General features: G+C 39.7%; 1 protein-coding gene and 1 long non-coding RNA gene across 4 annotated transcripts in view; both read right to left on the bottom strand.

Moving 5' to 3' along the window:
• Window positions 1–1391: 1391 nt before the first annotated feature.
• Window positions 1392–13433, bottom strand: LOC125709708 (uncharacterized). The gene is made up of 4 exons (XR_007382814.1): window positions 13390–13433; window positions 12107–12217; window positions 2604–2648; window positions 1392–1658 (listed from the first exon to the last, which is right to left on the bottom strand). It is a non-coding gene; the product is annotated as an uncharacterized LOC125709708 (long non-coding RNA).
• A 9416-nt stretch (window positions 13434–22849) lies between these two features.
• The window catches only part of gpc5a (glypican 5a), a 118573-nt gene continuing 116334 nt past the window's right edge, over window positions 22850–25088 (bottom strand). For all 3 annotated transcript variants that reach the window (XM_048978398.1, XM_048978397.1, XM_048978396.1), the window contains one exon: window positions 22850–24231. In XM_048978398.1, coding sequence (XP_048834355.1) covers window positions 24080–24231 — 152 coding nt within the window. In that variant the 3' untranslated portion in view covers window positions 22850–24079. The remainder of the gene's footprint in view (window positions 24232–25088) is intronic.

The following is a 25088-nucleotide window of genomic DNA, read 5'->3' on the forward strand; positions in this document are numbered from 1 at the left end:
ATATCAAACAGCGGATTGATGTTGACGAGAGCATGGTGTGGTGTGCGGAAATTCTCTGTTTTTACTGTTAATATTACATGATTCAATATTTACTTTAGATTCAACTCAATTTCCTATTGGAGGACTATGCTCAGTATATAGCAGATACACAGAATAGCAAATAATTTCAGAGTTTGTTGGGACTGTTTTTCAAATGCCAGAGAAGATGTATTACAGGAAGAAAATATTATAAATGATGCAGGAGGTACAATCACTGGACAGATTAGCATGACGGACAGATTAGCATGACGGAGAGATTAATATGATCACTAGGTTTTGTGGAAGGTGGGGTAACCTCAGAGATTCAGCAATTATTTTTGGATATCTAAGCCAGGGGTTTGGAGACGGCCAGTGGGAAAAGCCCCTAACTTTGTGTCATTATTTACAGGATATTTGACTAATTTCTTGTTATCACATTTTTACACAAGTGTTCACTAATTAATCACAGGTAACACACAGGTAACACAAGAAAATCTGGTGAGTTTTATATATATATATATATATATATATATATATATATATATATATATATATATATATTATATGCACACACACTGTATATTAAAGGAGAACTAAAGCATAACATTGATTCAGTCCAATTTTGCTTATTAAGATGACATTCTGTTTCCCGGTCTCATTTTGTGACATTTGTGCTTGTTGATATATACAGTATGGGGGATTCATTTTTAGTAGTCTGAATGGCCCTCCTGTTTCAAGAGATGTCTTTGCAAAATGAACTCCTCTGCATGTGAATACATATAACTCAGTAACAATGGCAGAGGATTTGAGCCAAAGCTATTTATTTTACAAAGCTATTGGCGATCTTAGCTTCACACAAGCGCAATGCACATTCTTCAGCAGGGGATTTGCATTAGTTCCGAGTCATGCATTAAACATAATATGTCACTGCAGGCAAATGAGATTATAGTAAGGCGTACTGTACCTAATTATTCTATTAAAATTTTGGAAAAACCAAACAGTAATGTTAATTTGTTCAAGTTTATTTTGGGTCAGGATGCACAGAGCTAAATACATCTTTATTGCATGTGCTACAGTTTAGTGTTGTGTCGATTCATCCAACTAGAAATCAATGCCAGTCAGTTTAAGTGAATATAAGAAAGCAGAATACCGAAATCTACATACATGCATTTTCTTTGACAATTTAATGGTTTGCAATTAACGCCAATTTCTGAATGCAGCCAAAGCATTTTCACACAGCTTTTTATTGAAAGCCGTTTGCTTGGACCACGCAGCGATGACAGAACACTAATCCCATGTGCCTTGATCTTTCACATGTTGTTTCATCCGTCACTTTTACATACCATTCATATTAATTAACTATGACTGCCAAATTACAAACGAGTGTTAGTGATGAGTGAATCATGGCATGTCTAAAAGTCAGAACTCAATTACAACTAATAAAACTCTGGTCCAATGGGGGAAAAATGACATTTTTTCACAATGAAATTACTAAACAAGGCAGTAAAACATTCAGTACCACAGCGTTCGTTTCTTCATGTTTCTTGCCATTTTTTTAAATAAAAAGAAATGGTTTTGACAATCAAGATGATGGATATTTATCAATACTTCCTGGTTGCTTCATAAGTGTTTTGCAGCATCTGTAAAGCAGAGCATCCTGTTAAATACCAGCATCTGAAAGCGATTATGGCTCGGAGCGACAGAAACAGGCAAGATGGTTATCCTACAAAACTAATTATACCCCTTTTCCAAGTGGCATTCATTCCATTCAGCGTCAGATTTAAAAAAAAAAATTGCAATAAAATAATAAATAGCTTTAGACTACTTAGCTTCAATATGAAATTACATTTATTGTTTTGTATTGAAACTGCTCTTCAAGCCCTAATTCTGGATTATTACATGACTTATTGCGCGTTAAACATTCTCATTGGCAGATTCAGGCTTGCGGAGAAATGCTTCCCATCTCAATCTTCATTTTGAAGTTTCTGAAGCCTTGAGGTACAAGACTCTGTGTCATTTACACGGAGAAAACTATATATATATATATATATATATATATATATATATATATATATTTTACAAATTAAAAAAGTAATTTTCATTTAAAATACCTGGTCACAAAAAACATGCATCCTAATTTATACCTGTAGAAAAAAATGCATATATTGTTTATTCATCAAAATGCAGAACATCTGCAAAATGTTAGTGTAATTATATTACCACAGGTAGTTCATGCTACCTAACTGTATCTGTGAAAGGGATTAGTTGCCATCATTGATACACCACGGCACACAATGCACAACGACGAAATGCATCCTCTGCATTTAACCCATATGTGACATAGCAAGGAGCAGCTAATTCAGCACCCGGGGAGCAGAGCTTGGGGGCAGTACCTTGCTCAGGGTACCTCAGTGGTACTTTTGCTGCTTGGGGATTTCAACCAGCAATCTTTTGATTACAAGTACGCTTCCCTAACCATCAGGCCACCACTGCCCCGAACTATCTGACTTCAGAAAGCAATTACAGTTTTTCCTGAGCCATGTCTCACAGCTCATCAAACTACAGGAGAGTATAAATTAGATTACCTGTGTGTTTGGGCAGTGACCGTCCCTCCTGAAATACCTGCCAAACTGAAAACAGAGATCCAATGTTTATATTTCAGACGGCAATTCATTAAAGGTGCTACACTGTAATATGCATATAGAGGCACTCAGGTTTGAATTTCATGGATTGCTGCTGCTTGGCCATTGGCAGATAGTGTGACTAAAGAACAAGGCACAACGCCTTGTAATCATTAGTGGCCCATTCCTTATGCCCTTGGATTTGCCAGGTAGCATCACTGGTTTATATTGCATGAGCGCAATACACAGACCGGCACCACATTAATGCTGCAAATGATACAATGATGCAAACTCTTTCTGCAGCCATTTTCTCCCATGATACATCACACTGGAAATGATCTTTATTACAGAGATGAATGAGATTTTAGTAATAAACTACAACATCCAGCAGCACAGAGGCAGCCCAGCTCTCCTCTGTGGAGCCATGCTTTCTCAGGTGCCACTGCACGGCATGCCACCCGCTGCACGGCATGCCATCCACTGCGCGGCGTGCCACCACACCTCATGTCCTCACTGTCATCGTGCTTCTACACTTATGCGTGACTTTCGCTGATGCTGTACGTAACATTTCAGTCTCAGATACCTATTAAGGAAAAACATGCACGTCTAATATCAGGATACCCCCATAGTGTCATAGTGATGCCTAATCTTGGAGATTAGTGTGATTACACTGATGTTCTGCTGCCTTCCAGCTTAGGCATTTCCCAGAAGTACAGTATAAATACCATTTCCTTCACATTGGGAGAATCAGAGAATGAGGGGGAACCTCACCTGTTGAATTCACAGTATAAACTGAGTTGCTGTTATTTAAGATTTAAGTCATTATTTTAATTGCTTCTTTCCAAAATGCTTTACAATTGATCCTATTTATAGATCCGTCAAGGAACATGGCCTCTTCGCTTGTCTGAGACATTTCAGCAGAACTTCAACTGGATCGGGAAGCAACAACATTCAGGTCCGTGTCTTTCACTGCTGTACTTGCCTGCAGTCTTTTAGCTGTACAGCAGACTCTGGGCTGGTCCGCTGGGCTCTCCTGATATGTCCTCTGGACTGTGAGCAGCTACAAGGCCTTCACTGTTGCCACGGTATGTCCTGGCAACTTTTTGTGTAATTTGTTTCTAATGGACCCCCTGGATTTTTGTTTTGGCAGCTACTTTTGACCTTCACTTACTTTTTCCAGATGAACATTGCCGCAAGGGCCCCTCTGGGAATAAAGCGCTTAAAGCGTTTAGCCAAAAGCTTCTTGGAACAGATGAGGCCAGTCTGGCATTTGTCTTTCAGGCCTTGGAGAAGATCTGCATCACTGGGCCGGCCTTTGGCACTGCACCGGTGTGGCGCTGCATGGCTGCTTCTTAGAGGAATGATGTTGAGTTTTGTTGTGCGGGGGGGGGGCACATTTCATATCGTGTCACTGCTCTGCTCCCAGTTATTAATTGCCCAGTTTACAGGAAGTTAAAAGATCAATGTGGGTGACTAAGTCTCATTAAGTACCTGAATTTAAGTGACTGGTGTATGATAGTGTAAAGTGAATCTTATCAGGCTACTGCATATTGCATTAAGTCTTTGGAATTTCGTTTGCTGGTCTCTAGAGCTGTTGAAGTGCCAGAAAAAATGTCACAATAATGTTATTTTATGGCCCATTGAACAAAAGGAGCTACTGGAGTTATTTCCGCAGGTTTACTTTGGGCTTGGGATTAATTCAATGTGTTTGTTTGTTTGTTTGTTTGCTTGTTTGTTCAGCTAACTGACCAGCATTTGGCATGAAGAATAATGGATCCAAGATAATCTTCACTGATACTCAAAAGCCGTAAAGGTAACATCCCTGTTAAATACATACTGATAATGAATATGGATCAATAATGAAAACTTGACGTAATACAGTTTTGTTACAAAAACGTAGCCCCCCAGTAATTTTCCTCACAATTTTTTTTTTTATATTTCTGCACATCAGATTACCTGAATTGTGAGTGTTGACATTTGTTGCTTCTTTAGTAGATATATTTAAACACATCCACGGCTCCCAAGAAATCTCACCTATATATTGAATAACACAATGTACTGCCTTTAGCAAGAATACCTGTGACCAAAAGCTTCCTGCAGTTATTGATCAGACACTCGCTGTATAACTCTAGCCCTATTCACAGTGCAAACCTTCAACCCAATATTTATGGCATAAGCATGAGCTGCTTGTTTCGGGACTCACCACAACATCAGTAGTTCTGCAGTCTGACCTTGTTCTACTAATTCTTTAAGACACGACAAGACAAGGCAATAGAAGATAGATGAGACGAGATAAGGTAAGATTAGATAAGACAGGATGAGATAAGGATGAGATGAGATGAATGGTAAAACTTTGCTTAAGGCCATGTATTTAATAATTTATAAACACATTCATAACGAATAAGATCACTTTACTTGAGGGAACATGAATAATGTAATACTAAACGCTTACTTAATACATTAATTAACTAGTAACTAGTATTAATTACATACTGATCCCACGCTTGTTCATCATTAATCAATCACGACAGGCCATTGCATTCAGTATTCCATTCAGACCCTATATTAGGTAATAGGTTAAATAAAGGTTAATCTATAGTTCATTATAGGTGAGAGCTTCATAAGGCAGTCATAATGCATAGTAAACATTGCTATAATATGCTATGCCTTTTATAAATATTTATAGCCATGTTTATAATGCTTTATGAATGCATTATAATGCGTTATGAATGTGTTTAAAAAGTGAGCTGTATTTTGTACCATGCTTTATGAATGCATTATAATGTGTTTAAAAATGACTAAAAAGCCCGTAAGCAAACATGAACTTTATTAATTGGTGTATATAAGCAATGTACTGTATGCAGACAGCGAAATAGAAGCCAGAGTCTAAGATCATGCTGATGACCTGCTCACGCATTTCTGAACAATGTATCGTTTTCTGATCCATTGTTGCTTCAGATTCAGCTTTATGTGTTTTCTGGAAAAACTTGAATTAATGTGAAAGTTCTTTAGTTTGACAGCCTTTCTTTCGTTTGCTATGTGTCTGATTTCCATGTGATTAATTTACCTTTTTTTACTAAGTTTCATGGTCATATTGTTTTTTCTCCATGTGTTTCACCCGCTTTTACAGAACAATGTCATGGGGCCTGAAGCTCTTCCCAAACAGCTCAGGGCACAACCTTGGACAGAACAGCAAGCTATCATAGCTGCCACAGACACACACACACACACACACACACTGTGGGGAGTTTAGAGACACCAGTTCACTGAACTGCACATCTCTGGACTGTGGGAGGAAACATAGGAAAGCAAAGGAACCAGCCACCCACACACCCCCACCCACAGACCCCAACCCACACACAGCACAGAGGCGGGATTCAAACCCGCAGCCTTTAAGGTGTGAGGAAACAGCACTGCCCATCACAGCAACTCGGGGGGGGGGGGGGGGGGGGGGTATCTAGCAACAAAGAGCAGGCCGGGAATTTGCTGAAATAGCCCCAAATTGAGGGGTCCTCATTGGTATATTTGGTTGATAGTGATCACGTGTGTTATATGATTCCAGCACCTCTTTCGCCTTTTGGGGAAGGAAGACGGGCTGACCGGGGAAGTCCTCGCCTGCACCAGCCGTTCATTTTATAGATTTATTAGTGACAACACATTGCATGTGTGAAACGTGTCATTATATAAACACCTCCTGCATAAACAATATTCATTATAGATTATCATCAGTGTTTTCCTGGCTAATGATGGCGCTGGAGCTGGAAGAAACATTAATCATACTTATTAATTACATTTGAAATTTTGGACTTTTTGCTTATTGAATATGACGAATCGTGAGTGTATGTGGTATGAAGGGAATTTGACAAAAAAAGGCTTTAAAGTTTGTGCATTTTGTGAAATATAAGCATTTTCCGCACTAGTAACTAAACATAACAGTTAATCCTAGTTACGGCTTTTTTTTCAAAAAAAGTCCAGTCTGCTTTGGTCCAACTCAGTCCAACATACATCTGAAGCTTTGACCTTCACCGTCAGAGTGGAGCTGCTGGTTCTAGCAGCTAATCATGATGCCTGTGTGCCTCCAAAGGGATGCAGACCCGTCTCTGATGCTCTGTCAGAAGTGAGCATTCCCCTAAGTGGCCTCCTGTTAGCATCTACTTGGCAGCTAGCTATACAATCATCACAAGTCAAAAGGCACTTCAAGGGACCTGCAGGTCACTCCTACACTGGCTAAGGCTCATTGTTCAAACTAACAGGCCTTGGATGAAAATCAGACACATAGCAAACGAAAGAAAGGCTGTCAAACTAAAGAACTTTCACATTAATTCAAGTTTTTCCAGAAAACACATAAAGCTGAATCTGAAGCAACAATGGATCAGAAAACGATATATTGTTCAGAAATGCGTGAGCAGGTCATCAGCATGATCTTAGAATCTGGCTTCTATTTCGCTATCTGCATACAGTACATTGCTTATATACACCGATTAATAAAGTTCATGTTTGCTTACGGGCTTTTTAGTCATTTTTAAACACATTCATAACGCATTATAATGCATTCATAAAGCATGGTACAAAATACAGCTCACTTTTTAAACACATTCATAACGCATTATAATGCATTCATAAAAAATGGTACAAAATACAGCTGGGTTTAACTAAAATCAGTTCATTGGATGAAGTGTTCTTTGCATGATATTGTCACTTTGCATAATGTGTTCAGCACTGAACATCATAAAGACGACAAACAATTGATAATTAATAACTGTGTCCCTGTCCATCCAAGCACGACATACACTTTAAAATGGCGCTGTGTGTGTTCTATAGCATTTTATCTTTTAAAAGTAAGCAACAGTTATAGCTACTTTGCTAAAATGTTACAGCTCAAGAAGAAATGCGTTTTGCACTGCAGGATGTGATAAGCATTGTGCAAAGCTAGGCAGGTGCATTTTAGTGTTTTATAAAAGCACAGTGATTTGTCAGAAATACAGGTGGATGTCTGACTGGCTTTGGAAAAGGACAAGTCTTTAAGTGTGAAATTTTTTCTGTTGTTGCATCGGTTGAGCAGTGGCTCAATAGCTGAAATTAATCTGACGGGGGCCGCACAACTGACAAAGTGGAAATTAAAGATATATGCTGTTTGCTTTTTAAACTCTCTTTTAAATCAAAAATCACGGCTAGCTGCCCAAGTCAATTATTCTCTGTGTTTGGTCTGAAAGGGAAATCTTTTGAAGATTTTTCAATGCTAAAGGTTTGGAGTGAAAGGAATTTGAATCTGTATGTGTTTAATTAGTTTGTCTGCATAGAAGAGCCCTCTCTCATGTAAAGCCAGTCATTCAATATTCACACCACTCAGTGAAATGTATAAGAATGTACTGAAGGGCTTTACTGCAGCACCTCAATCATTCATTAAGTGCAGCTCCTTACGTATAGGTCAATCAAAACAAATTAGCGTCTTTAAGAAACTCAAATGTAGTGTGACAGCTGATAAAAGAACACAGGACACACAAACCGTCACATGAAAATTCAACTAATTTGTAACACAGAAGGAATGCTGTCTGAAAACTGTTGAAAGATCATTTTAAGTATTCTGAAATTTTATTAGTTAATGATGAGTTTTGGCAAGGACACTAAATAGGTGAAGCTTCGGCAGGAACGTGGACATTTAAGATTAATTTATTCACTCCAAGATGAAAACTTCACTGGCGAGACTCATGATGAATTCTTTCACAACATGAGTATTATAAAATACCACCCCCACCCCACCCTCGTTAAACTAGAATTATTTATTGTACATCTGCTAGCCTGTCAGTACGATTATTTATCTGCTTAAATAAACAAAGCGGCAATCTGCAGCGGGATACCAGAAAAGGTCCCTCAGGTGTGAAGACAATTCTTGCCATTTGCAATTTTACAGACTCACGCCCTTTGTCCCTCGGCTGTCCGTATGAATGTCTTCATTGTACTTTGCAACAGGCATCCTACATAAAATAATCATCGCTTCTGTCTCATGCAATGTCATGCAGCTAAGAATATTTTACTAGATATATATTTTTCTAATTATAACGTGCAAAACAAAAGCTGATTTTATCGACTGAGATCTAATCCTTTTACATTTTTAATGCTGCACAGAAAGTAAAAAACATTTAATTGAAGTCAATCTACAAGAGTAAAAATAAACCAATACATTAAAATGTATATAACCTCTGTCATTAACATGAAATGAGGAGGTGCTGAACAGCATAATAGTTCAGCACCACAATAACTCAGTAATTTTCCAAATTAAACCAGCGCCGTGATCTGGGTCGCTGCTTGGTGGTGGGTATCGTGTGGGGAAAATGCAATTATTTGTCTTTTTACTGAAAATGAGCCATTTCTCCACACCTCTAGGGGCACAGCGCTGAACAGGCGAGCTTCTTCATATCACTTATCCCAACAAAGACAAACAGTTAACTTTCAAGACCCGAACAAATCTTTAAAAAGCACTTATGCAATAAATAAAAGTAAGCCTGCAGACTTATATTCTCCCCTTTCTGGAACGAGGAAATGGATGAATGATGATATTGTCCAGATCTGGATATAGTTTGGGTTGTATGACTCAGCCTACGTTTATGATGAATGCCTCAGAGACACATTCAGTCCAGCACTTTAAACCACTTCATGTTTTATCCATATTATGAAAAGTTGTAAACAGGAATATTTTCTTAATACGCTGCATTGATTCCAGCTTTGAAAAATCTACCTAACAACTCAAGACTGTACAGTTGTATTACTGTGTGTGTTAGCAGACAGGCTAAGAAAACTGATATTATTAACATGGCACAAATATTTAACAATATGGATATTAAATATATTAAAATAGGAAATGAAATTCACATTGCAACCAAGAAAAAAAATCTGTTTCTTGGAGTTAGCTAAGCACCTTATGTAAGGTAGCTCATCCTTCAGTGGCTCTTTGCCGGCTTTTTATGATAGCTGAAGTCCTCCCAGTTCAGCAAGGGCAAGACAGACGTCAGTACGAGAAAAGCCAAAGGAGCAGAGCAGTGAATCTGCTCTGCCTTATGTTGGCTTACAGTATGAAGGGATTCCTTCTAATTGGGCGGCCTGCTGAATGCAGTGATAGTTACTGCAGTGGACAAGAATGTGCAAAACCTGCATCTTCAGCTACCATTTCTCGCCGACCTTCCTTATTCCCCGTGAATGAGTCTCCACTTACGATACTTATTTAGAGAAATATACTCTTTTACGAACCAGCTGTGAACTAGTATTTATTATTTAGACTTCAAAACAGAAAATGACAAAAAAAATAAATGACACTGTTACATTCCAGCACTGCAATACAGCATGGTCCCAGCACCAAATAACCTTTGTGCCAAACCAATCCCCACCATGAAGACAGCAAAAGACTTTGAACTTCATGATAAATATCAGATGATTTAAAATCTAATTCCAATGCTGATGTTGACTATGCAGGGTGAGGTGACCACCAGGGAAAGGACAAACAAAAGAACTAAAATAAGTCTGGAGGTCACGTTCAGACGGAAGTTTGCAGCAAACGAAATCCTGAATTTCAAGGCACCAACACCTCCACTCTGAATGTTGCATTCACAAAATAGACTTGTGTAAGTTTGCTTCTCATGAATGAATGCTAATTAAAAACTATGGAGCCAATTACCCCATCAAGCACTCAAGTCAAAAGAGACCTTAAAGCAGGGCTGCCCAGCCCTGCCCCTGGAGAGCTACCACCCTGCAGAGCTTAGGTCCAGCCCTAACTTAACACACCTGATACAGATAATCAGGTCCTTCAGTAATATCTCAGTATGAGAACCAGCTTAACTTCAACATAGCTGACTGTAATACTGAGGTGATACTGAAGTGCCTGATTATGTGTATCAGGTGTGTTAAATTAGGGCTGCACCTAAGCTCGGCATGGCTGGGTACCTCTGCCTTAAAGAGTTAAACGCTTTTGAGTAAAAAAAAACCAAAAGGCACATTGTCCCCTCATCAGTGTGAACACACCCACCACACCTAACCCAGAAAAGAAGGTGTGGCCAAAAATAAGTGTAATTAATTTACCAACAAGGAAAAGGGGGTTTGTCAATGATTTTGACAAAAAACAAAACGTGAAACATGGACTCGTTTATATTCGTTTATATTTTGAACCTAATTGAAACCTGCAGAAACCTTTCTATTCTGAAAATGAGAGCATGGAGGTAGCCTTCTGTCACAAAGTGCGGGAATGGAGTGGGGAAGAAGGTACAGGAGCCCAGAGATACGAGGGATTTATATGGGGAGAAGATGCTGGGGAGCACAGAGCAACAAGCAGGACTGACGTCAATGACCAGACTAGCACGTGTGTTTGGATAAAAATGTTTCCCTCAGTTTTTACCATTGAAACATTTATATTGGTAAGTGGTTAATTGATTTGCTGCATAAGACACAAATATTGGGGAAACACAGGAAGGTCAGAGGCCGGACGTTTAAGCTTACATGCATGGAGGGTCATTTACACAATGGCTACAGGCGTATGAGGGCCAGGTTGTCCGGCAGGGGGGTTACACAGGTAAGGGGTCACATGTTCCTAATGTTTGTGCAGGTATGACTAAGCAAGTCATTATAGTAAAACTTTCATAGATTTATTTTAATTAATTAATGGAAAAATACACAACGTTGAAAACGGTTTGCTGGGAAGCTCTTTCATAACACTGCAATTGCATCATTCCCTCAGCACTGCATGGTAGCGTGTGTCCCAGTTTAATCCCCACTGAATACTGTTGACAGGAAACACAAATTCTCCAAATTCCCTCCTGCCTCAGTGCAACACAGATGTTTGCCAACCTTAATTATAGCATAATTAACCCTATTAGTAATAAATAAATAAGATGATAAATTAAGGTTAAATAAAATAGAATGCACTGGTCTTGGGATGCAAGCAGTGGATTTTTTTCATTTAAGAGGCACACAGTTGTACATGCAGTATGTTTTCTCATTATGTTTGGGCAGAATTTGTTACTTTTTTCTTACTTGTGATCTTGTACCTGGTGATATTAAGCAGTAGTTTTCAATCAGTAGAATGAAGCATAATGCAGCACAATGTGTATCACCAATATTAGTGCTGAATGTTTGATGTAATCGGCCCCAAAATTTAGGCAGAACTGCTTCCAGATTCACTGAGTTTTGCCAGCTTGGATCTTGTGCAATTTGGAGTTCAATAACTCCTAAATTAACTGATCAATTTACTTGAAACTTTGCCATCTCTGTCATTATTGTAGGTGTGGAATGCATCTGTCATGTTCCAAAGCGTGGGTACAAAGGGCCAGTGAGATTTGCCCCCCCCACATGCTTAGTGACTGACCCATCGTGATATCTGAAGCATATATTGGCGAGCAGACCGACCTCTCAACAAATGTAGCATCTTGAAACATCAGGCAATATCTAGCACTCTGAAATGAAACAGCAAATGTGTCTCTCACCTTTTTCAGTGTAATTTCTTGAAATATTCTTCAGTAAGAGTATTCCCCTATGAAGAAGAACTTGATATTTTGGTCTGTCGGACCAAAGGCATCTTATAAGGTTGTTGCCTCCTGCAAAAGATACAGACAAAACTTCTCCAGAACGTTCTACCTTCTGTCTAGATCATCAGGTTTCCCAATGGCCTGAAGGTGCTGCATATTATTTAATATCTAATTGATCAGTTACACAGCGCGGCGAAACTAAAGCCAATTAGTTAAGAATGGCCTAATGTTTTGAAGGAAAACGCTTTAGCCAGTTATTGTTGTGAAACATTTCATTGATTTCTCATCTTTGTAGATTTACATGCTATCTATCAACAAAGCCAGTGCCTGTTATAAAACCAGTCGCTAAGCATAATGCCAGCCTTCCCATTAGGCTTTGGTGACATCGTCGTTAACTTGTCTTTCCGATACATAACTGAATTAAACAGTGACACGTACAACATTTATGTCTTTGTAACATATATTCCAGGAATGCCTGGAGCGAGAAAGAAAACTGATCAAAATGAGACCTTTAAATGAACATTTATAGTATAACATCTCCCTCCATATTTTCCTTTGCTCTTCATTCAGAAATTAATAAAATACTAATACTGCAAAAGTGTGAAAATTACGAAAGACGAAAAATAAAAAAAGACTAATAATAAAACAAATAATATCCCAAGATATTCGCAGACGAGAACATGAGGTCTATCTCAAGTGGCACAATATTCAGGCTAATTGTAATTGTAATGACTTACAACTAATAGAATAATTGCATAGGAGACGAAGCAATTCCCTTGAAATTATAAGGACCTGAAATAAAATTAAATCTAAATCCCATTTTCAATTTCCAGTCCCATTGGAGTTTACTAACTTTATTAGGGTGACAGTCCCACATATCAGCTTATGAAAGAAATAGAGAAGTTTTGAGTGGGGGAGGGGGCTTCAAAAGCGATCGGGTCTTCCCAGAGGACACTGCGTTCTCTGAAACAATGACCTCATTTAAATGATGTCTGTCACAACAAAGGCTGATTCCAGAACCTGCTGAAATGTTCATGTGTGCAAGCTGAGAGGCCCCCCCCCCTTCTACTGCATTAAAGCACATTCAAAAGAATATTCAAAGGGGGATTCAACTATTTACATAAGAAATATATGGAAAACCTAACTTCCAGAACTGATGGTGCAGAATAATGTACCATATTATATAGCTACTTATTTACTTATGAAATATGAATTGGATATTTTAAAACAATAAAACAAACCTTATTGATCCAGCCATCTTCAAACTACTTCTCTTGGTCAAGGCTGCATTTAAAAAAAAAAATACATTTTTTTTTTAATTCACTGAACTGCTGTCTCCAGACATACAAAGGCAGAAATCTACAGTCAGTCTTACAGTTAGTCTGCACCTTTTGTGGAGGTCTCATGAATGGCCTAAATATGTGAGCAATGCAAATCCTAACACTGCAGTACTGTTTCCAGGAAGATGTATAAAAAAATCGGGAATAGTTAGCATGCCAGTGAGTCGAGTAGCTTTATCAGTGAGTTTCCTGAGGTCCGGAGCCCGCTGGGATCCATGTGTGAGCGATTCGGATCTGCTGTTTACGGGAATTGCTTTGGCATCTGCTCTCCCTTCCATAAAACCAATATTTTACCCTGCCTAGGAAAATAGGGAGTGGGGGATTTATTAATTTCCATAAAAAAGCTGAAAGTTTATTATCAAAGAATTAAGGACTTACAGGCAAGAACCGTAAACTCTGGTGAAACGCTCTGTTATTTCCTGGGAGGATTTTCTAGAAGAGGACTTGCTGTTTGACAGTGGAATTTCCACTTAAACGCTCAGCTGTGGAGCTCTCCCATTATAGCAAATATCTTAATGTAAATGTTTATTAAGAGAAATTTATTTCCACCTTGGAATCCAAAGTCCATTCCAGTGTTTCTGCCTCCTTTCCCAACCTGAAAATCTGCACGGAAAATTTTCAGGAAGACAACCAAAATTTCACATTTAGCCTGAAAATATTCAAAGACCTTGCGCTTCATTATTACAAACAATTCTCACATTGGCAGCACATTTGAACATGCTTGACTTCCAGTGGTCTTCATAGATGTTCATGTTCAGCGTCTTTGCACAAACTCAGTACTCTGCTCTCAGCAGGTTTCTTCCAGCTACTCAGACGTGCCCCCCCCCCCCCCCCCCCCCCACTTCAGAGGCAGGCTGTTCACCCAAGCCCCTTACCACGTGGTCGCCTGTGTGGGTGCAGGTTCTGCAGCGTCCACGTTCCACTTCTGGGTAATGCTGATCGTCTATGGGAGTTTACAGACGGAGTGGTCCAATGGATATTATACATGCATAATTAAAGTGTATTACTGCTCATTAAAGGAGAGGTTTAAGAGGCTGGAAATGGAAACGCCGCCCAGGACAGCACAGCTGCTCCGGGAGCCGATGCAATGCAGCTCCACATTCTGCTTTTCTCTGGGCTTCACAGCAAAGGAAAAACAACAAAAAAAATAAACAAACACCAAACAGCACAATGTTACCTGCCTTGGTCGCATGAAGAGCACAGGACAGGATTTCTGTGCAGCTACACTTCATTAGCTTTTTTAAAAGCAAAAGCATAAAAGGGAAAAATAGCCTCAGATATTCGTTTCTCACATAAAGACGTGCGGCACTGCACCTGCAGGAAGGTGATAACCACGGTGCCACAGCTTGCGATTTCAAGTATTTGGAGTCGCATGAACTGTTGCTGCAATTGCAAGGAAAAATGGCCACCAAAGACAACTACCCCCCCCTCCCCCCATCCCAAAAAAGAAATAATTCTTTTGGCAAGAAAGATGGGTATGATTAGAGGTTTAGCATTCCACAGGCAATCCCATGGAGTGAAGCATCCGCCATCATGAGCAGCACAAACAGTTTACAGATGGAAAAAATAGTTAGCAACCTCAAAAAATAAATCCATGAAGCTAGGTATGCTCATATATCACTCAGTCACTCACGCCATCAATCAGCTGTCACATGGCAATATATTTTTACAAGCAAGTTCGTCACAAAGGGCATTAGGGTGATTTACGGTAATTTTCCAGAAGGAATATAAAACACCATTAGTATGAAAACCAGAAATGATTCCCAGAGCACTTCAAAGCTGGTTAGAACTCAGAAAACAGAATCTATAAACTTACAAATAACAAATGGCATTATATAAAGCATAAATCAAGTGTGAATATGGTCAACAGTATGTATGTGCAAATAACAAATGCAATGGTACAGAGTGTATTAAAAATATACCTGTGATGGAAGACAGCAGGGGAGAAAGAGTGGCCATCAGTAAGGTGAAAGTGGGTCAGTACAGACGCTGTCAGCGAAAGCGGTGTCAGTGCGCACGCTGTCAGTGCACATGCTGTCAGTGCACATGCTGTCAGGGCAGGTGCTGTCAGTGAAGACGCTGTCAGTGAAGTCGGTGTCACTGCAGACACTGTCAGTGCAGGTGCTGTCAGTGCAGACGTTGTCACTGCAGACGCTGTTAGGGCAGGTGCTGTCAGTGAAGGTGCTGTCAGTGCAGACGCTGTCAGGGCAGGTGCTGTCAGTGAAGGTGCTGTCAGTGCAGACGCTGTCAGGGCAGGTGCTGTCAGTACAGGTGCTGTCAGGGCAGGTGCTGTCAGGGCAGACGCTGTCAGGGCAGGTGCTGTCAGTACAGGTGCTGTCAGGGCAGGTGCTGTCAGGGCAGACGCTGTCAGGGCAGGTGCTGTCAGTGAAGGTGCTGTCAGTGCAGACGCTCTCTGGACACTCCATCATGCCACAATGTGGATCAATTCATCCTCAAAACATGAAGCACAGGGGCTGCGTTGCTGCATTTTCGATATTATTTTAACTACACTGATGTGTAGCCCACATAAAAGCAGCGACATTTCACCACGCCCTCCTCCATAATCCTTCATAGTACTCTCGAAAGCGATTGCAGCATGAGTGACGGTGGACAATGCAAGGTTCCCTCTTAATACCGCTGTGTCATTTGTTCTCTTTACATGGACTGAGGTTAGCAGGGCTAATTCATGGCTTTTTAAGTGGGTTTCCCATAGATCTCAGAATATCACTGAGAAAACTGTAAAAAAGTCATTTACATGCAATGCAATAGATCTGTGGCATACATATACATAAAAAAATTACACTAGAAAAGTAAGCTCTTAGTCTTCCATTGTAAAAACTGTCTTCTTTTATATCCTTCATCTTTTAAACTAATGCTCATGCAGCATTGTAGTTAATATAGGCCTATGCATGAATCGACTAAAATGACTACTGTTATACTATCAACATTTGTCTTTTCAACGACTCACTTCTCACAGCAAAAAATTACATGCCCTTAAACTTTAAATGTTAGAATAAAGCCTTTATTTATGACAGAATCTGCTGGTTTTATCAAGAGTCAATTATTCTTAAAATTACTTCCTGATAAATGTAAATGAATAACATTACGGCAGCGTAAGATATAACTTAGCATTCCTCTGTTTGACCGTACAGATGGCAGCGTATGGTCTTATGGTGATATACAGCTTTACTCCCTGGAGATTCTTGCTGCAGGGCGGATCCTAGTTCTGTGGCCTGTAAATGTTTATTTTCTCAGCATAGCTTCGTCGGAGCATCTGTGCAGCCGCCTAAACCGAGGTCACTGCTGCTCAGTGTTTTGGTTAAAATAAAATAAACAGTGCATTAGAACACTGCCCCCCCCCCAGGTATCTCACCCATGATTTCAGTAGTGATAACGTCTCCTTCTCGGCCCTTTGTTGCATATAGTCATAAAATCTTGTCATTTAGCATAATGAAAGCAAAACTAAAGTAAGCACAAGACATTCATGCAGATTTATTATTTTCATGCTTTGTAGAAATTGTGTGGGTTTAATTGTGCTTTTCAGGGACTGTGTCATCGTCTTGCATCACCCGTGGATGATTGGGGTGCTCTTCAGATGCTTAATTGGAACCAATGTTTCCATGGTATATGTACGCTGAGCAGTCAGCTTAGCTTGGGGTTTAGGCTTCTTATTCCTGTCTGTTGGAGCCTCATTTTGTGCTTTTTGTTTTTGGTCCCATAATCTGCTTGTTTGATTCTTGTCTCCTGGTCTCATTCTCCCGGCCTCCTTGCCATCGGCCCCGTCTCTCAGCTCCAGCGATCCTCCGCACGCGAGTCCTCTTCTGTCCTGTCAGCAGTTCCCACATCCCAGCTATTCCCAGTTTCCAGCGGTGTTCTGCCCAATGGACTCGTGGACAACTGGGTTGAAACCCTGGAATTGTGGGTGGGATGATCTGATTTGATAACTACAAAGCGTGCAGACTGAACGCCTCGAGTCCACATGTGTGGTAGGTTGGCTCAGGCAGAAGCTCCACATCCTTTCTGACGACTCACAGCAGCAGCTAACCTACGGTACGCAGAAAAGCCGTTAGCCTCCTATGACCACATGATCTGGGAATAGCCTGAAGAGAGGAACTCAAACTGAATAGATTTCTGATTATAGGGTGACACGAAATGAGAGCAAAAGTTAAGTTGACACACTTTTTGTATAATCCCAGATGTGCCCGTGCATTTTAACAACTCAGGCTGGATGCCAGATTGTATAATGAAAGCAATAAACCCAGATTGAGTTTCAATTTTATATGTGCTGAGACAACCTGAGCAGTTACTGTCATGATTACAATTGAAAGGATGCAGCCTCTATTCTTTGTTTTGAAAACTAATTGTACACAAGAGAATGCATAATTTTAGCCAGAACCTACAGTTTATCATTTTCCCCTTCAAAATCTAAACATAGAACTAAAAATTATGCATAATTATGATAATTTTAATTATGATCATTGTAAACAGACTGTGAAAATATATGCGGACAAACAAATCAGATCATCAATGAATAAATTAGACAACATGCATCTAGTCGATAAGGTCAAGCAGAGTTCAGCATTCATTTGTAAAGACTCACAATGACCCTATAGGCCCTTCAACTCATCAGGGCAACTAAAGGCAGACTGATTCGTAAAGACTCACAATGACCCTATAGGCCCTTCAACTCATCAGGGCGACTAATGGGAGACTGATTGGTAAAGACTCACAATGACCCTATAGGCCCTTCAACTCATCAGGGCAACTAAAGGCAGACTGATTCGTAAAGACTCACAATGACCCTATAGGCCCTTCAACTCATCAGGGCGACTAATGGGAGACTGATTGGTAAAGACTCACAATGACCCTATAGGCCCTTCAAATCATCAGGGCAACTAAAGGGAGACTGATTCGTAAGGACTCACAATCACCCTATAGGCCCTTCAACTCATCAGGGCGACTAATGGGAGACTGATTGGTAAAGACTCACAATGACCCTATAGGCCCTTCAAATCATCAGGGCAACTAAAGGCAGACTGATTCGTAAAGACTCACAATCACCCTATAGGCCCTTCAACTCATCAGGGCACTTAAGGGGAGACAGAGTATCAACCTGCAAGGCTCACATGGAAACTTTTATTTCTGTGAATCTAAGTGACTTTAATTATTCATTCACCTTGATAATATTGGAGTTCTGGACAACAGAGACTTCCATCCATCCATCCATCCATTTTCCAAACTGCTTATCCTACTGGGTCGCGGGGGGTCCGGAGCCTATCCCGGAAGCAATGGGCACGAGGCAGGGAATAACCCAGGATGGGGGGCCAGCCCAACAGACACTTCGGGATTAAATATTTGACTTACTTTAAAGATATAAAATTCACAAAACCAATTTCTTCAATGTAAGCAATATGAACTTGATGCTATTGTTTTGTGATACTGATTCTCTAAAATAAACAGAAACTATTTGATTATAAGTAGTGAATTTGCTTCTCCACTAAATGCTCCAAGAATTCCTTCACTTTACCAGGGCCTCTTGAAGTTCCCTGAATGTTAATGTTGCACGTCGTGCTGATTGAATCGTAGCCTTAAAAGGTTCCTGCTTTGTTCGGCAGATGCTGTGAGGCTCCTGCTCTAATGCTGTTTACTCTTGTAGCTCAGCATTCACAGGAAGCTCAGCCTAGCTGCCCTCATGCCTGGTCGACTCCTAGACATCGTCTATCTTTGTATTGTGCTTATCTTCCTCACTCATACATCGCTTTGGACAGAATATAACTCCGAAACAAAAGTAAACATAAATGTAAATTGAACATGACTAAGCTTATTACACTCCTTGAGAGAACAGCGACCTGACTTTTCCATAGAGGTTATCTCATGTATCACTGTAGCCAGATATTTGGAAATCAAATTATAAGCAAACAGACATTCTCATTAGTGTGGGGAAAATTTAAAAACAAATATATGAATTTAATTCCTCTATTTCAGCCTAATAAATCAAAATGTTGTACAGTAAGTGATGTATGAGTCAAAGATTTTAGCATCTCAAACAGATGATTCCTACGGAGATGACATTTTCAGTGGTTATTCTAATCCATATAATTGCAGCATATTTAATGAATAGATTAGATTAAGAAGATGGGAATGAAAGTGTGTCCATTTCCATAATCCAAGAAAGAAAATAATAATGTATTATATAAATAAATAACGTATTAAAACAAAATGTTCAACACATGCAGTTTAACACAACAGGGGGCAAGATCTTCATTGAAATGACATCCCAGCTGCTCCATTAATGACAAATCAACATTCTCTCATTACAATGGCCTTTATTTTCATTAACTTAAGAAAGCTGTGATGTCTTGCGAAAGAATGAGCAAAACATTTGCCCACAGAGATCGGCTGTCTGTCTCTTGATAATGTTACTTTATAAATGTCGCAGTAAGCAAAGAGTGAGGTTCCATCTTGTCTAATCCATAACCCAACAAGTCAGATAATTCTGCCATATATGAATCTCATGGAGATATCAAACGGGATTAATTAAATGAAGATCCATTAGTGGATTCCTGAACGGGTAGGTAACCGGTCTGAGAAGGTTCTGTCCTACAGAAGAGCCAAATGAGGCCTCATACTGCTCTGCACGAGGAAGAGATTTAACTTCGTCCTCCTGGATGCCACAAAGGAGTGTTCAACACCAGCTACCAGGCCTCTCCATTTAGCAAATCGTTTCATGTGATTTGTCACTTTCTATCCAGAGAAATATTTCCAGGGTAATTTTTCACACCCTCCAGCCCGCATTAATATATTATAGGTCAGCATGCACAGTTGACCCTCTCTTCTAGTGACATAAAGGTTATTTTTCTAGGTGCAAAGATAGACGACGGCAATGCATCAGCCATGACTGCAGCGTGGATAGGTGTCAGAATAAGCACTATATATTACATGGTAGCAGCTTATTCCCCATCACAAGCAAATGAATCCCACTCATGGTGACGACATACGGCACGGGCAATCTGTGCCCAACGCAAGATATTATTCGAAAATATTGCCAGAAGGTCGCAGCAGGAAATAGACAATCAAATTAAATGCTGAATGTAATACATATATAAGGGGTGGCATGGTGGTGCAGTGGTTAGCACTCTGGGTCCCAGGTTCGACTCTCCGCCTGTGTCACATGTGTGTGGAGTTTGCATGTTCTCCCCATGTCATCGTGGGGTTTCCTCCGGGTACTCCGGTTTCCCCCCACAGTCCAAAAACATGCTGAGGCTAATTGGACTTGCTAAATTCCCCGTAGGTGTGCATGTGTGAGTGAATGGTATGTGAGTGTGCCCTGCGATGGGCTGGACCCCCATCCTGGGCTGTTCCCTGCCTCGTGCCCATTGCTTCCGGGATAGGCTCCGGACCCCCCGCAACCCAGTAGGATGGAAAATGGAAAATTTGGAAAATGGATGGATGGGTGGAGATATATATATATATATATATATATATATATATATATATATATATATATATATATATACACACACACACACACACACACACAAAATTGAATTTGAATGAAAATAAGCACATTTTAATCTCAACAGTAATATAAAGTGTAGTGTCTCTAAATCCTTAGAGATTAAAAGAATACTACCGGGAAACGTTAATAATTGTAATAGTCAAGAAATCCACTGAGGTACCCTTTTTATAGAGAGACGTTGCTTCTATTTTAATTGATTTCTTCCCAAGCAATACAGGGTTCAGGCTGAAATATGAGGGAATACATAGACGGTAACAGTGCGCAATAACGTCCGTGTCAAACAATGATGGAAAGAGTATTACTCAAGAAAAATTAGTTGTCAAAATGAAAATGTCACAATATAATCAAAACCTTTATACAGGAAATACATAAAGATGCTACAGTTTCAAGTATGACATATTTAAAAATTTTGCATAGTTTTTCTATGGTGCATTGGTCCAACAAATAAACATATTAAAATAAAACTGCAATGACATAAGAGGAGGGGTGGCATGGTGGTGCAGTGGTTAGCACTGTTGCCTCACACCTCTGGGACCCGGGTTCGAGTCTCCGCCTGGGTCACATGTGTGTGGAGTTTGCATGTTCTCCCCATGTCGTTGTGGGGTTTCCTCCAGGTACTCCGGTTCTCCCCCACAGTCCAAAAACAAGCTGAGGCTAATTGGAGTTCCTAAATTGCCCATAGGTGTGCATGTGTGAGTGAATGGTGTGTGAGTGTGCCCTGCGATGGGCTGCCCCCCATTCTGGGTTGTTCCCTGCCTCGTGCCCATTGCTTCTAGGATAGGCTCTCCAGAACAGCAAAAAAATGACATTTATTGTACACATTCATTTTAGAGTTAGCATTTTCAAAATAATCAATATCAACGCGTACAAGCAATGCGTATAAATTACCTACAGAGCTGCATATTCAAACCAAATAGAAGTTTTTATTTCACAAAAATATTTTTAAATGTGAAAAAATTTTGTTGTGTGTTATTAATAAATTGCAGAATAGCTATCAAGCAGTGTGTGTAAATATTCCTGCCAGCTGAAATACGACTCATCAAGTCACAGCTACATCTTCTGCCATGTTTGCGGTCAGTCGCCTTCCACGCTAAACGGTACGACTGAAGACTCTCTCTCTCGCTCACTGCTCTTATTGCTGAATCACCCAGGAAACTCACTGCACTCCCTCCCAATCAACTTTCACCCAGTGCATTTTTTCCACCCATATTTAGCCTAGAGGCCGAGTGCAAAGCTACAGTTACAGAATGCCTTCTGTGGATATAGAGATCTTCTCAACCCTGCTAAACAAGCAGAGGGTAAATTCTTTCCAGAACAACAAAATGATTGACAAACATCACACCCTACTGACCTTTTCCATACATGCTCCCCATATATAATTTCAACCTACAAAAAATAACAAACAAGTATTAAAATAAGAAAAGTATTAAAAAATAATTGCATGTATGCAATAACTGAAAGTTATTACAGGTAACGCTGAAGCACTTACCATTCATATCTTTCGTACAGCTTTGATCTGATTATGTTTTGTGTTTGCGGTCATCGCTTATACATAGCTAAACTCTCTGTGTGTGCATTTAAATGACAATTCTTTTGGCTTCTTCACTAAGATCTGTTTTCTGTATTGTTGATATTGTATTAGACTACGCCCTGGTGCTTAGACTCTTCACTTATAAATAAATGAATCCCTTTACTCAGCAGTCCAATGACATTCTGTACATTTCACAACATCCCAATTGTATTGACGTCTCACAGAAGGTTTTTAACGATCTTATATTTGAGCATCATTTTGGAGTTTTCACTACGAGACCTAAAACACATAAACAAAACACACAAAACAACTGATATTAAAGGTTATATTTTTCCCCCGTCAAAACAATATTTTTACACTCTTGGCCAAACATCTGTAACAACTTGCATTGTTTACAGTAATTTTACATGAATAATAATTAAGCAATCAATATAAATAAATAAATAAACTTCTTTTAAAAAAAAGAAAGGAAAAGGGAATTAGGTTTAAAAATACAGTAAGTGGTAACATAAATATATGCATTTTCCTTTCCTGGAATGACAGATGAGATGAGTCCTCACTGAAGAACATGCATATTAATTTACCCTCTTCTACCTGATAAGGAAAGTTACACACAGAGCAACAGGGCCAAGCCACCTAGTGATACCCCTGTAGGTGATGCACTGAATTGCGGAATTTCATTGCACGGCTCATGACATCATAACCACTGTCCCATGAATACAGGGTCACACTGGCAGCGAAAAGTGCTTTGCAACCTACAGTAATTAAGTATGCGATCAGCTTGGAAGGGACACTTCACAGACGCCCAGAGAGGCTGCTTTTCAGTGAGATGGTGCGGGGGCTGGTCGCCTTCGCCAAGTCTGATGCAGAACTGGAAGCAGCAGAATAGGATGAAATTCCAGGGAAAACCAAATATACACAATTAAGAAATGAAATTATTCCTGCCCTGAGAGACAATTTCTGGAGTATTTCTCTTGAATGCATAAGATACCAAATTCTTTTTACTCCACTGAAAATAAATACAGTGGTAGATGAAGATATAAATTACATTTTACTCTTGTTTTAGGGAAAAAGCAGTGATATTATCTTAACTTTTTAGTGCATCGTATTACATGTATTAAAAATGTGAAGGTTATAATTATACCTGTTTAATAAATGCAGCACTGTGTTACCATGATTACTTATATCTGTCCTCTGTACTTTACAGTATATTATAAAATATTTAATTAAAATACGTACATTTAACATTCTGCAGATTTATATGTAGAGGAAAGACAAGGCTGATTATGGCTAGATGAGACAAAGAGAAACCCACAGCCTCACCATGGCTACATTTAAACACTCATGTGTTTTGTCCTGTAAATGATCACAAATGCCTGTTATGACCTTTTACTAACCCATCCCCTGGAATCTGTCATCAAAGGGGAGCTTTACACAATGTTGTATATCACCTATATCCCCATAAAATGTCATGCGTCTGTATCACTTTTAACAACAGAAAAAATGGGACTTTGCACTGGTGGACCGAAAGCCTGCTGGCTTTAGCCACACAGATGGGCGATGATGAATATCAGACTGAGGGTCAGCAGACCAGCTCTAGTCTCGTGTCCACTGGCCGATTCCAAATCTGCTCTGACGGTCTTCATCTGCGTGCTGCTCCTTCTGTGGTCGTTCACCTTGTCTGGAGTCTGTGCTGGAGTGGAGAACAAGGAGAAATAAAGCTGATGTTTGCTTTCAGAACCAAGGGGAATAGGCTCCCTGCTATCTGATGGAACACATGGACCATCACATGGTGATGTCAAGCTCCCCTCTCCAAACCACACAACGTGATCTCCGGGAGATTCCTCCACTTGGTGCCAGATATGCTCAGTAATTCTTTCTAAGGATTTTTTCCCAAGTTTTGTTTGTGTTGCATTTGCTTAGATTTAATATTTACCAGATGTTCCTTGCAGATCACATCCAACATTGTTTTGGCTTTTTGATACCATCAAAAATGAGTTTATACTGGACCATTGTAAAACAACAAACTGCCAGTGGCTTAAAAACACAAAACAATTTACAAAGGAACAGCTCCAAACCACACACAATGACAAACTCTAATCAAAAATAAATTAAGTGCAATGAAAAATATATTTGGGATAACAGCCCAACAACCATCTGTGGATAATTTTTTAAATTCCTATACAGGTACGATAGATGCATACAAATGTATTACAGATGATCTCATAAATACAATGTTGGAATACCCATGTTAATTAAATTTATATCTCAGCAATGAGGAAAATATTCATTGTACACATGCGTTGGAACAATTCCTTCAGAATTTCATTTCTCTGGGGTGTCATGTGATACTGCTTTCTGAAAAATGCTTGAGAGAAACAGTGTAATACGAAGGCCTCTGCCAACCTCAGTCACAGAGTTCCTGTTCCAGGAGACATGAATGATTATTTTTGCAATCTTTCCCTTCATTACACTGTCACTAAAGTCAGAAGACTTTATTCGGTAACTTTTTCCCCTGTGAACTTAAGCAATGAGCCATGGAGGGATTTA

This window comes from Brienomyrus brachyistius, chromosome 16, assembly GCF_023856365.1.
Source record: "Brienomyrus brachyistius isolate T26 chromosome 16, BBRACH_0.4, whole genome shotgun sequence".
NCBI classification, from domain to species: Eukaryota; Metazoa; Chordata; class Actinopteri; order Osteoglossiformes; family Mormyridae; genus Brienomyrus; species Brienomyrus brachyistius.